Source organism: Amborella trichopoda, chromosome 2 (genome assembly GCF_054954075.1).
Source record: "Amborella trichopoda isolate Santa Cruz 75 chromosome 2, AtrichopodaSantaCruz75HAP2 v2.0, whole genome shotgun sequence".
Classification (NCBI taxonomy): Eukaryota; Viridiplantae; Streptophyta; class Magnoliopsida; order Amborellales; family Amborellaceae; genus Amborella; species Amborella trichopoda.
This window is the reverse complement of record NC_142337.1, coordinates 67,277,425-67,291,911: the sequence shown is the minus strand read 5'-3', so window position 1 is coordinate 67,291,911 and position 14,487 is coordinate 67,277,425. Positions and strand designations below refer to the sequence as shown.

Here is a 14,487-nt window from a genome sequence, read left to right as displayed (position 1 = left end):
TGTCAGATCGGCTCAGATTCAATCTGGGCTATTGGGCTTATATGAACACATATATTTATACGAGTTAGTGGGCTAATCTCAATATATATATATATATATATATATATATATATATATATATATATATATATATATATATAGAAAAATGATCATGTGAGCCAATAGGTTCACAAGAAAAATACGCACCTAATAAAAATAACAAAAAAATAATCTGTAAAAAAAAATTGACCAAAATACCCCCAAAACTTTACGTGGGTATTTTGATCAATTGTTTTCATGTAAAAGATTTAAATATTTTTTGAAATTCACCTATTTTTTATGAACACACGTCTTAAATTTCAAGTGATCTGGATTTGTCAAAAAAAAATTAAAATTAACATGTTATCAAACATCTGTGATCGTCAAATTGGCTCAGATTTAATCTGAGCCGTTGGGCTCATTTTTACTTGTGAGCACACTGGCTCACAAGATTTTCCATATATATATATATATATATATATATATATAAAACCCACTAGCTGACAACTACAAAAAATGTTAAATAACCCAAATTGAATCTAAACTAATATAATAATCACAACTGCATTTTATATTTAAATTTTTTTTTTTTTACAAATTCAAATCACTTAAATTTATAGCATCTACTCTTAAAAAGTTAAGCAAATCTAATAAAAATATCTAAAAATAAATTAATCAAAATACCCTTGACAATTTCATGAATACTTGGATCAATTTAATTTTTATGACTTATTTTTAAATATTTTCATTAGGTGCACATAAATAAGAAAAGTGGACATTGCAAATTTCATGTGACTTGAATTTATACAAAAAAATTAAAATTCAAATGCAAAAAACAGTCGTGACCATCATATTAGCCCATATTCAATCTAAACCATTGGGCTTACATTATTCCCTTGGGCACAGCGTACAGACTTGCAGTGTAGTGTAAACTACTTTGAAAACTAGGAATCCTTTTGATTCCAAATTTTACACACATAAACAATAATAATATTAAAATACTTTAAAAAGAAAAAAACGAGTTAAGCCATTCTCAAGAGAGAGAATTAATCGAAGTATATTAAGGCCCAGTTTAGCAAAACCAAACTAGTGTCCAAGGAAAAATTATATCCCAGACCTCTTCGATTCACGATTTCTGATAAACAAGAATAAATCTACTCGGATCAGCCCAAATGTAGCCTAATAAATTTGGTCTCTAACCTTTCACTAAAAGTTATTTAACAGGTTTCGAGGTCAGCTTTACTTTTCAACGTAAAACCTAGGCCCTGCACAACTGCATCCTTCAAATATTGGGTGTTGAGGGCAATGGCGAAACTCTTGCTATCTAGACAACCTACCTGCAAAACTGAAACTAAGTTCTCTCTAAAAAAAAACCTTACTCGTTCAAAATAAAAATATAAATATAAAAAACTTTAGACCAATCATCATAACATTATTACAACTATTTGGAGTCGGCTACACGGATCCTGATCCATCATTCTGCTAACCATACCCTGCTAATAAAAACTCTAAATGGCTTAGGTATCGAGTAAGCAAATGATATTGACTTATCCCAGACCACATCAGTACTAAACTCCTGATGTCCCATAATAAATTTAAAACCAATTAGGCAACTATGAAAAAAATGAACCTACATAAAATAAGCATGAACTTACCACATAATTCTACACACCATATTAAATAAACAACTATTTTAATGACGGAAACTGTTAGAGATCATTCCAAAAAAATTATTTTTCAAGGAAACAGGTTGTGATGAAATTATTTTTCAAGGGAACAATCCTATTAAATGAAATTGAAGAAGCATTTCCAGTGTTTTAAATATTATTGGAATTTATGAATGGAAGAGTTCCTTGGTGAGCCCCAAAAGACAATTCAGTACATTTGGAACTTTGCCTTTGTCTTCTCGAATACTTGTTCAGCAATGATGGCACCATTACCATCAGCTCTCTTAACCTCCAAATGTACTTTTTGGTAGAATGCAGTGCCCCTCAATGCATCTGCAATAAAATCATCAAAACCAATTGCAATAGCTGCTTCGGCCTGGGCGCCATACACCAGTCTCTGTATCACATAAGGAAGCTTCAGTTGCTACATTGCTTTAGAGACAGCTCTTAAGTCCATGTGCGCACGTATGAATGAGAGAGAGAGAGAGAGAGAGAGAGAGAGAGACCTTAATTCGTGAAAGATGAACAGCACCAAAGCACATTGGGCATGGCTCGCAAGAAGCATACATCTCACAGTCTGAGAGCTCAAGCTTTCCAAGCTTCTTGCATGCCTAGATTCGAAAATAAAGAGAGAGAAAGAAAGTATGAGTTACAAATCACAGTACATATATGAAAATAAGAGAGCCCAATAAAAATGAGACACATAAAATTATTCGGTCCAAGAAGCAGAGTGAAAAATACATGCCAAACATTATGGACACCCAAAAGAACTTTAAGCAAAGAAATATGTGATTATTTTGGATGTGTCTCACAAAACCAAACTTAAAAAAAGGGGGTATATATGTGTATGTTTTTGGGTGAGTTTGTCTAGGGAGGATAGGTGAGAATGAATTACAAGTAAAACAAAAATATAATCAGTTCAAAATGTAAGTAATCAAATACTATACCATCATTAAGACCTTGTCATTCCAACTAGTAAAACAAAGACCTAGTCATTCCAACTAGTAAAACTAAGACCTTGCCATTCTAACCAGTAAAAATCATTCAACAAACTAAACTTGATTAAGGCTAAAATAGTGGAGTATGAAACCGACTCTATGACAGGTCTCTGAGATCAAATCTAAGAAGCAAGACCAACATAAAATTTAGAGAGAGGTAATGGGGTTTGCTCCAATAAACCAAGAGACATAGATACAAGTAAAAAACTTTTAACGTAATTTAATGAGGATCTCTTCAGAAGCTTTTTCATATAAAGATATATGATGTTTTTATTTCATTTTCTCCAAAAAAAAAATGAATATTTTTCCACATATTTTGAAAATCACTCATTTTAAGTCTTCTCTAAAAAACAACATCTTTTTAGAAAGTCGTCTTTTGAATGGAGTATTACTAACTATGGTCAGGATGCATGGTTACACACGAGGATCTTAGCGTTAACATGCGAGATGATTAGCATTCTTATGCTCTATAAGTATGTTGTACTTGACTGACTAATCTCGGTTCCAAGACGTACTCATATTTCAGCTCAATAATGTTTGATATTCCACATCACACCTTCTGCTAGTTCACACTTTAACATAGCCCTAGCCTCTACATAAGCAGTGACAGTCGAATCGCCTAGAAATTGAAAGGATTGGGTATTTCTAAAGAAAACCATCAAACGATTAAAGAGCATCACCATTGTAATTCCTCTTAAATCCATGAACAGAGGCATGGAGATAAACATACTATTCTTCGCAGAACAATCATATTTGCTCCATTTTGCATAAACCTCACAATTGACTTGAGTCGCATCCTCATGAAGCTCAATTGTTTTTGTAGTTTTAATTTTCTAGAAATTCCATCATCATGGGGATTCACTTCTTTGAAAATCTGATAGTAGTCCTTTGAAAATAATCAGTCTTAGAATGTCCTCAACTCCTTGTATCAATCCCAATTTTCCTACAGGCATTCTAGAATAAAATCTAGCTTGAAAATTGATTTCCCATGTTCCATGCCATCCCATTCCTCCTCTAACGGAATGCTGAATCCTAAACTCTAATTGCACCAAGTTTAAATCATGGTTTGGACTTTGGACTAGCTGAAATCTATTTAAAGCCAAATTAGAAAGTCGTCTGTGTTGAACAGTGGTAATTGCTTTTGAACTTAAGGGTTGGGAAAAACAGTATAAACAAAGAGTTCAATTTCTCAATAATAGAATAATCTGTGACATCTGAAACTTAACTCTCAAACTTCCCATTGGTCTGATTCCTAAATTATTTGTAACATTCAGGTTTAGAAGGAGCTGCATGTTGCTTTCTGCCATTCTTGACTCGTTTCAGGATTCCTTTTTCCTTGAATTCAGCAACAGTTTATTGTTACAAGTTCACCTTATTATTCTAGTTTGATTATCACTGGCATAACTAAACATTTTACTTTAGGGGCATATCTATATACTAATTTTCTTAGGATGTATGCGTATCTGTGTGCGTGTTCATTCTGCAGTAAAGGCCATCAACTTTATGGGATTTAATGATAGCCTTTAGATCTTTTCTATCTCCTTGAAAAGTAGGACACTCTCATAGCACACCTTAGTCCAATAAATAAGGTTTACTTGCATATCTTTCTCTCTCCCTATAAACTGGGAACCACTTATTTTAAAAAGGATTCCTAGCATGTACAGGATTTAAGATAAACCTCTATGCTTTTGAATTTATTTTAAGTTTTTATTTTTAATTGAATAAGAGATACACTTTCTTAATTTTTTAAAATTTTTGAGTTACAGAATTTTATTGTTTAACAACTCTTTTACCTTTCTAAATTTAGGGACTCAAAAAATAAGTTATCCTTATAGAAATAGTGTCCTGAACTTGTAATAACTAAGTTTTATTTCGATATACAATGAGAATTAATTATCAAATAGTAAGAAATCCCTTAATTTTTTATTTTCCAGTAAAAATAAGGAATGACGCTTCTTTATTTTCAATTATGAAATTTTATGACTCAAACTAATTTGTTTCGATTTTAAAATGAGATCGAAAAAAATAATTGAAAGGTTGATTAGTTACACTTGTGCCTTGCATAGGCTGTGGATATGACTGGCAAAGGCCTTTGGTCTGGCCTGGGCAGGGCCGGCCTAGGCCCATGGGCCCTGTCTGAGGCCCAGCCCTCAGGCCCTAGTTTCGGTGGGCAGCACGGAAGACCGGGCTGCCCCATTTGCACAAGCTATGGACTAGTATATCACCATGCACACACAATGGAAAGAACTAGCATTAACATGAACCTGCAAATTTAAAAAGAAAATGTATAGTACGCAACAATTAGTGAAGCCCTAATATTTAGAAAAATCAAGTTAAAAGCCAATGTTGGGCTTTGTATATTTGTTTATGACAGCCGTTAGCTTATTTCCAACATGTACCCAGACAGTACAAGGACATATGGAGATCTGTAGATGCATGCTAATTCTATAAGCATCTCATGAATGTGTCACAATGCCCAAAATACCTTTTAAACATCATTATAATTTCTCAAGTGATACGGGTACAAAAACAGGTTTTCTATGAACTTGACATAACAGTATCAGATCAAGGACTAGTCAGAACAGATCCATTTGAATCATTTAAAAATCAAGGAGGCTTATTTGAATGAAAAATGATGATAATGAAAATCTGGAACTTTTCGAATGAGACTGAAATTGGGAGAACATGCAGTTCTTATTGTTATTGTGAACCAAAAAGGTTTAATATAGTATAGTCTCAATATGATAACATGACATCCTTGCTTGAGTATAACAGAACAGTTTGACATCAAGCAATACTAAATGACAAAACAGTACAAACAATATACATTACAATACAGAACGAATAATAATCAAATAGAATCCATGGTATGATACTCAATGTTATAGAATTCATTGTTAACTTGCATGCAGTTCAAACTATACGCGGATGGCAAGGGCTTCAAGTCTAACCATCAAGCCTACCCAAAACTAACCTGAATTTCGGAGGTACTGGATGACATTTGATTCAAGCGAGAAGTTCAAATAGAAATTAGCCTCGACATTTGTAAAAAATAGAGAAGAAAAGACCCAACTAGAGTACAAGATGTTAGTGTTCTATGACTACAACTTGCAAGTGAGGTATGCTTGTGCCAAAGTAGAATGCAAAAAGAAGGATCGTATTGGCTATGGAGATCAATGTTAATTACAGATGCCTCATTGAACGGGAATATGGTTGGTCCAGTCAAAAGCAGCTAGAAAAATCATATAAATAAAACACTGACAAAGGAAAATGTTGGAGAAGTTATTAAACTTGTGAAAACATAAATAACCAAGAAAATTGAAAAAATAGAACATGTAACCTGAAAAAATATCAAATTCAGAAATAAATCTTGTTTTCAGAATTGAGGTGTGCCATTAACAACCATCAAATGTCTATTAGTAACTAGACTAGTCTCTGAACTCCCCCAACCCCTCCCTCAAAAAAAGAAAAAATAACTAAAAAAAAAAAAAAAGCAAGCTCCTGCAAATAAGAAAAGACCAAGTTGAGGTCTCATAGAAACTTCTGCCAAAAATAAGTTCAACTCTAAAATATTCTTGTTTTAAGTAAATAACCTTGAAAATCACCAAGAATAGTTGCAAAATGAGGTCACGTCACAGCTCTAACGTACTAAGGTTATCCCTTAGTACTTCAATAAGACGTGCAAAAAACCGGTTTTTGGATAAACAAAGAAAAGGCGAGAGAAAACATTTAGATGACAAGAATAAACAAAGGTAAGAGAACAAAAAATTCCGCCTATGTGAGCCTATATTCAACATGAAGTCATAAAAAAAAGCTAAAAAAAACAAAAAAAAATCGTCCGAAAACTGAAATGAAGGAATCTCCAGCGCAGAGTCAACATTGAGTAATATTGCTCCAACTCCCAGGTACGCCTGGATCATAAAGTCAACAATTCAGGGCTTAAAGCTACTGCAAAATTCAAATTTATTATCTATGGATGAAAAGAAAAAAAAGAAGAGAACTTTTCATTTCAAAAAGAAATTCGAAGACGGTCTTTGTTTCCCAAAGTGGTAACAGTTGCAGAAGAATCAAAACAAGGAAAAAACACATCGCCGCACATATAATTTTCTAATGGCATTAAGATGACCTAAAAAGAATTTAAAGGCAGTAGCATGGTCCCTCTATATTGCTTCTCAAAATGGTAGTTTTAGAAAATATAAAGGTTATGCAATCCAGGTATGGGATGTAACACATCCCAAGATTAATAAAATCTCTGAAGGATAGTATGAAACTAGTGGGATGCAATGGTATTCCACTGCATACCAAATCAAATTGGCCAGAGATTCTGAAATGTGTAAATTAAATATGAAAGATAGTGTGTTTGATGAACTCAAAAGAAAATGACGCATTTCAGTTGTATTCCAATTGCAAATTCCAAGTTGAAAGGTCCCCAAAAGCTAGCAATACAAACTGTTGACTGCTACATTCACTTGGTATCAATGTTTGAAAACTGGGATCGGCCAGGAGAATCGGTCTTCTGGGAAACCAGTCCAGATCGACAAATTATTATTTTTTTGGGTAATTCCGTGGGAAAGGCAGGCCCCTAACCATTTTTTTAAGTAGATTAGAGTTAGATTTTTTAAGGTGTTAGTGGTAGGAATGGAAACCACAATGTGGTGACTAGGTGTGCGGATGCTACCACCACGACCCTAGCCCCTTTTCTCCAGATTGGCAAATTGGCAATCCTTATTGGCGGATCGGTCGGTTTTGGCTGATCCGGCCTTAAAAAATTCAAAAATTGCTAAAAATTTCTTAAAGATATAGTTTTTTAGGTTTCCAGAAAAAGGGGGACATTGCAGTATGGAATATCATTATTTTTCCAAAAATAGGCAAATACTGGGAACCTGTCTCATGTTTGATTATTTGTTAACCATTACATTCATTTCACAGTCAAAATGAAGTTTAAAATGCAATCCATCACAATAAAATAGATCTAGAAGAGCATACAATTATTAGGAAATTATATTGTTATCATGTATCAGTATAGTGATTTGAAATTCGAGTCATTGCACAAAATGACACTACTATGCGTTAAGCTCCCCGACTGCAACCACCTAATCACTCTAACATCAAGAAATAAAGAGCACATGATACATGGAAAATGGTTAGAGTCCCCTTGTAAACACATCATGCTCATTTACTGACCCAAGATTTCGCGCAGCTCACTAAATTCTGTGATATCAAAATGAAAACATATTTTTTATATAATGTTATCATGATTAAATCAAATATAATAAATCATTTGCTACAACAATAGTAATTATAGTTTCATCAATTATAATTATGATAGTTACATTGTGTTATCGAGATTTATTTAAATATTAGTAAGCTATTGTGTTATATAATGACAACTATATGATAGAATATATTTTATAAAAAATCTTCAAAGAAGGACTTTTTTTTTTTTTGGTTTTTGATGCATACATACCGATATGAATTGCATATATCTCAAATATAAAAAATTATTTTAAATACTCTACACTAAACAGTGGTGCACTTTCTTTATTTTTTCAAGGCCACTTAGATGGTGATATTTGTACTAAAGATGATTTTAGTAGTAAAGATAAGCTTAAAAACGAACACATTCATGATGATTTTAAACGTTGATTCATCATCATCATGTTTTAAAATAGAGATTATGAAATCATCAACTATACATGATCATGTTTTAAGAAATTTTATAATCAAAATCCTCTTGTTTTTATGAAAATAAATACATAACTCTGAAATGGATCTCCAATTAAATCGAGGTTTTTGCTCCCTCGACACATATCATCTATAAAATCAAGTGTCAATTTTCTGGTCCATGACAAATTTAATATCATTTTAAGTCATTTGGTTCCAATTATTATAGCTTACACAATCAACGATGAGAAATAATGTACGCAATCAACACCAAGAAAAAATAAAGATTATAAAAGAAGATTGAAGGAATTCTATCTATAAAAGCACCATCAAGCCCATGCAAAGGGATCAAATTCTGAGACCAGTACGCATGGCAATTCTAAAAACTGAAAGAAATGTTTAAATGAGGATTGTGGTAGCCCAAATTAGCAACTGCACCCCCCTTAGCTTCTCATAGTCCTCTAAAATATCTAATGAAACCTTATTTTCACAACTGTAAGTACTACTCAAGCAATTGTTCCCATCCACTGCTGATGTGGAATACATGTTCCTTTAAAAGAAGATTTTATTCATTTGCTCACCTTTTCTTTCGAAGCCTTTTATCAATTGCTTGTTTAGACACAAAGCCCATGGAGTGTAAAAGGATAACAACTCAAAATTGCAGTGGTGCACAGTTCACTTGCCACTTACAAATAAGAATAGATGGGTGAACATAACTAAGCTTCATTCAAGCCAAATTGAAGATACTAATTGACGTGATAGATGATATTCCTTTACATTTTTACCAAGCAAGGATAGAAGAATCTGACCTCTAGTGCCAGGGGATGCGGAATGTCAAACACAACTCTCCAAAAAACACATCAAGGGTAGGGATGGGTCTGATAGGTACAAGTATAACATAACTTTGGGGGCATAAGTGGTTGTCTCGTTCCCCAGTCCTTCATTTTCATACTCATTAGTGATGCCCAATATTTAAGAGCTGAACATTACATATTTTCTCACAACAATAAATACAGTACTAGGACAAAGAAGTGAAACTGTAAGCTTCTTTCACTAGTATGTAATGGTCAACAATATCTCAATATTTGTTTTTAAGTCTCCTTCAGATTTTCTATATTTTTCTATTGTTTCTGTTATTCTATATTTTGAAAACTTTCTCATTTTCTGCTATTTATAAAATGTTCTTAGGAAATAAATTATGACTCACAACCATTCCTTTGAAAGTTCACCATGTCTTCACCCAAATGAAACCCCTCTCAACTTTGCCTTTTACAGCCTTGACATGAATAAGATAAACATATCCCCAACCTTCCCAATTTACTCAAGACTTGCTTTCAACAATGTTATGAAGCACTGGTATTAGGGAAAGTATACTACAATCCCAGAGACAATGAAAAGACCATAACCCATTGGGCCTCAAAGTCGAATCAATTAAAGGACTATGATGGAGAGCAAGTAGAGCCCACCAGAACATGACATGGCCCGAAAGGCAGGTTCCCATAGTCTCAACCAGTCTACATCAGTCACAAACAGTCTTCAGAAAATGAGCACGAAATGATTGAAAAGGAAATTTGCCAGAATTCAAGGTACCTTCACTAACATATAACATATTATCTACTTATCAAAAAAAAATATAACATATTTTCTAGCCAGAACTCAAATTGTGGAAGTTTTTTTCATTAATATGTATATGTATATATATATATATATATATATATATATATATATATATATATATATATATATATATATTAAAAAAATTCTTTATTTGACGTTTCTATGTATTTGTCAGACCTAAGAAAGTAAATATAGAGCCAGGGTGAGTATGAACATCAAATGACTAGGCTAGGAAAAGTGTCCAAACGAATGGTGAAGGAAAATTTTTAATTCTAATTCTACTATGACAACATCAACAATGTTCAAAAACATCATAATATGAGCATGGGTAGGGAGATTTCAACTCTTCATGTTTTTTCTGGTTCAAATTTGTGAGCATGCCTAAAGGACTACATCATCAGAAAGTTCTATATTTACATATGGAAACTCGAAACTTGACTTACACTCAAATGGGGATAAATTAAATCGTAGAGCTTAATGGAGTGAACAAGAAAATGTGTTTAAAAATGAGTTTACAATTATAACAATCCAGAAAAATAAAACATGCAGTGAAAGGGCAAGTGAATGGCAACATAGGGATTCCAACTCCGAAGATCAAATACCAATTTAAAGGACAGTTGACTCATTTCCTGCCATTTCTTTATTGAAATGTAAGTCTCAAGAAATAGACTGGGAAGTAAACCATCCTAATTAGAAAGGAGACAAATGCAGCCAAAGAGACCACTACATCCTTTTAAGTTGCAGGTATTGCAATATTCATTCATTGTTAAGTAATTAAAGAGCATCTACTTCAATTAAAAGAAAACAACTAAGGATAGAACCTATAGAAATAATATATTTTCTAATGGGGACTACAATAACAATAGCTTCCCAAAAGAAAATCATTATAAAATAAATATAAGAGAATGGAAGTAAACAGTCTCTCTTATACCCAAAAGGAAAAGAGATAACAACAATAGAAATAAGGGTAAGGACCTAAATAACCTCTCTTATAGCAGTAACTTCAGCATGTGCAGTTGGATCTGTGTTCTTCAAAACCATGTTATGGCAGCCAACTACGATCTCATCATTACGAACAACAACTGCACCAAAGGGCCCCCCATGGCCACAATCCACACCATTATATGCTTCTTCTATTGCTTTTGATAGAAACTTGTGGTCCCTGTCCTGAACAGCTGGACGAGTTCATAATGCAAATAAGAACAATTTCAAGTTTAAAATTTAAAAATTGCACACAATTGCCAATGGAAAGATGACAAAAAGCAACACTATATGACAATGAAAAATAATTGTTTTGTTGGAATGACAACATAGCAGCTAATAATCACAGCAAGTCTATATATCTAAATATTAAACAATAATAAATGATAGAGTTTGATAATTTATGGTATAAGGATTTTTTTCCTTTACAACCAATGTCAACCAAATAATATCTTTGGCCCCCTTTGACTGATATCTTTGGCCCCCTTTAACTGAATGAAAGCACCCAAATCATAATAAATGGTCTTAATCCCCAAATGTAACCTCTCACACCAAGTCTTCTAAAATGCTGCTATCTTCTAGGCCATTCAACTGCCTAACATTTATTAAATAGCTAAATCACTCAAATCTATAAAAGGACATATCTAGTAATGCCTCACAGGCATATGACTATCGAGCCCCTGATACAAAGCAACTAATAATTTCTTACCACATAATAACAGAAAAATGTGAGAAAATTTACATGATTTTATTTGGAAATAACACCCATAATTGTGAAGTCTTATACTTAATTTTTCAAAAAAACTCAAAGTTATTATTTGGTTGTGTGTTTTCCTCTCCCCAATCCAATCTTTCCAAATCATCTTTCAAAATGCTAATTTTGTCAGTTAGTTATCCGTGTTTCCACGCAACACACGCACTGGGAAACTCAAGACACATCTACAATCATGAATAACATCATTTTCTTCATAAGTCAATTGCGAATAACATATCAGAATAATCCAAAGCGACAAAAGCAAAATGGACCACTTATAATTAACAACTTTTCATGTATATAAGGGGAATTAAAAATTCATTTTTTGCAGTGAATGTAAATAGCTTGTTAAGAAAAAATAGAATTCATACCTTCTTGATGACCAGGGTATCCAGAGGCCACTGAAAATGTTCCATCCTTGGTCTCCACCACTTGAAAAATAAAACAAGAAACAAGAAAAAAAAAATGAAGGATTAAGCATAATGGGGAATACAAAAAGCTCAACAAATTGATATCTCAGGTACCCAAAAAATCCAAAAATTTAACCAAAACCAATCCAAAGCATTTCTATAATCAACTAATCTGGCAACTAAGGCTAAGCACCAGACCTAATCAAATGCAAAACCAATACCATTGCTACCAAACAAAAAAAACTGAAGAAATAAATACGCATTAAGAGCTCATGAACCTTACCCTTAGCCTCTTCCATGATAAAGAATTCAAAAAGTAATACAAGAAGGCGCTGGAAACCTAGAGATGGAAAATCACTTCTCAGGAACAAAACTGTGAGGCACCACAAGTACAAGAATCAGAGGGCGAATTCCAGGGATATAAATGAATTTTCAAGAGATGGGTTCTGTCAAATTTGATGATATCGACAAGATAAATGGAGGGCAAGCTGGTCCACATGCAAAATAGAAAGCGCTTAGAAAACGAAAAGTTTGGTTGTTATTCCTTTTTGCTTGCTTACCTCATGTGCCTGGAAAATAAGAGAGACAAAACACCTTGACCTTTTAGATTTTAGGGATTTCTTCTTGCGTGAAACGCCTTAAAAGGTGGAAAGATCAACTCTAGAGAGAGAAACTTTGACGCTTTACAGACTTTCTCTATTCTTATGTCGTTGGCCTTAAAGCGGTGCAATTTTTTGGGAGCAATATCCTCACATGGGTTCCACCTTTCTCTGTACCTTCAAGGACTATTGTAATTTTTTTCGGATAGAAATTTACTGGTGTTCCCTCCATTTGTTGCTCTTTGTTTTTACGATTTTACGGTTGCTTACCCTTTTCTTTTTTTTCTTTTTTTTTTTTTTTTTCTTTTTTTTTTCTTTTTTTTTTTTGTGGTGGGTTAAGGCGCTCGCATTTTGGATAAATTTATTATTCTGTTCAACAGATTTTGAACATTTTTATATCATTATTTCACACATAGATCAATTTTTTAATAAAAGTATTTTTTGTCATTACAACAGGTGTGATGTCGAAATATGACATCATCCACATAATTATACTAATCATATTTTATGTGGGTGATGTCACATCACATGATACCTCTTATAATAATCAAATATATTTTTATTAAAAAACTCTATATACAAAAAAAATAGTTACGTATAGCGTCCTTTAATTGCTCTGCCAAGGTATCCCTCGTATGCTATTTTTTTACTGTTTTTATATCGTGGTCTTCAAAATTACCGGAAGCTTAGCTTCGTAAGCTCTGGGTGAATACATAATCTTTAACATGAAGATCATGAATATAAATAAATAAATAATAATTAAAAACTATAAGTAATAATTATATTAAAAAAATATTTGGATCGTTAGTTACAATTGTTTTTAAATAGACTACCTATTTGCATCTATCTTTAAAATGAGTGTTTTATAATTCCGGATCACATATTATACAAATGCGGTCCAACTGCATGAAACGATTGTCGCTTATATAAATATTGTAATTATATTTATATATATTTATATAGTACGCACATAGCTTCGGGGAGTCAGGGGTTCCCATTCTTTTTTGCTTGCAAAAGGAATACCCCAACCCGATTGCCTTGTCTAGGAAATTGTTTTAGGATAATTTGTATTCTTAATATTGAATTCTTGCAAAGAACTTCTTCAATTTTAATTTGTCTTCTTAATATTTAATTCTTGCAAAGAACTTCTCCAATTTTAATTTGTCTTCTTAATATTTAATTATTGCAAAGAACTTCTTCAATTTCGAGAGCTTTCATGTCATCCCTCACCCCGTCGATGTTTAGGAAAATATCCTCCCTGTTTTCGGTGAATGAAAAATATGCTTAAATAAAGAGACCTATTTATCATATTTTCATATTTTGCACTATTTTCTTTTGTTTTTTTAAGCGCGCATGGCATGCTCACTGAACGCTTACACCCTCAGGCAAAAGTGTTGCTTCTTAGGATTTTTCTTCTATTAAATTTTAGATTCATCTAAGAATCACCAGATGACTATCTTAAAAAACATTAGTACATAATTTTGAGTTCTTTAACACTTCAAAAATAGGACTATCTTGTTCATTAGTATGGCTTTTGTTTTTTTTCTGGTTCATAAAAAATGTATTTTGATTTTTTTTTAAAAAAAAGTTATTGGCTGGTTTTAAGAGGTTATATTCCAAAATTTAGGATCCTAAATTTACTCCAGGTTAAAGAGGAATATACAGTATGCTCCTACAAGTGCATGAGCATGGAAACTTTTCACTTTCTTTTTTTATTTTTTATTTAATTTGAATCCAGCCAACAAATATGACGCATAGGCGTTATTCCAGCTACCATAT

General features: G+C 32.7%; 1 protein-coding gene across 2 annotated transcripts; it reads right to left on the bottom strand.

The window, feature by feature from the left end:
- Nucleotides 1-1,694: 1,694 nt before the first annotated feature.
- LOC18430149 (Cytidine/deoxycytidylate deaminase family protein) lies at nucleotides 1,695-12,916 on the bottom strand. Of its 2 annotated transcripts, XM_011623571.3 has the most exons (6): nucleotides 12,670-12,916; nucleotides 12,393-12,482; nucleotides 12,071-12,130; nucleotides 10,949-11,139; nucleotides 2,192-2,296; nucleotides 1,695-2,082 (listed from the first exon to the last, which is right to left on the bottom strand). In XM_011623571.3, the coding sequence occupies exons 2-6, from the start codon at nucleotides 12,406-12,408 to the stop codon at nucleotides 1,894-1,896; spliced, it is 561 nt and encodes a 186-aa protein (XP_011621873.1). In that variant the 5' UTR covers nucleotides 12,409-12,482; nucleotides 12,670-12,916; the 3' UTR covers nucleotides 1,695-1,893. The 2 variants fall into 2 exon arrangements, with proteins under 2 accessions (XP_011621873.1, XP_088715781.1); XM_088859655.1 differs by lacking the exon at nucleotides 12,670-12,916 and having other exon boundaries at nucleotides 12,393-12,502.
- Between the last annotated feature and the right edge of the window lie 1,571 nt (nucleotides 12,917-14,487).

What these genes read in the sequence shown, in the direction of transcription:
- LOC18430149 (XM_011623571.3), bottom strand. An exon ending in ATACCCTGGTCATCAAGAAG is followed by an intron (nt 11,140 to 12,070) that starts GTATGAATTCTA and finishes GAACTCGTCCAG; the next exon opens with CTGTTCAGGACAGGGACCAC. An exon ending in TTCATCTTTCACGAATTAAG is followed by an intron (nt 2,083 to 2,191) that starts GTCTCTCTCTCT and finishes TATGTGATACAG; the next exon opens with AGACTGGTGTATGGCGCCCA.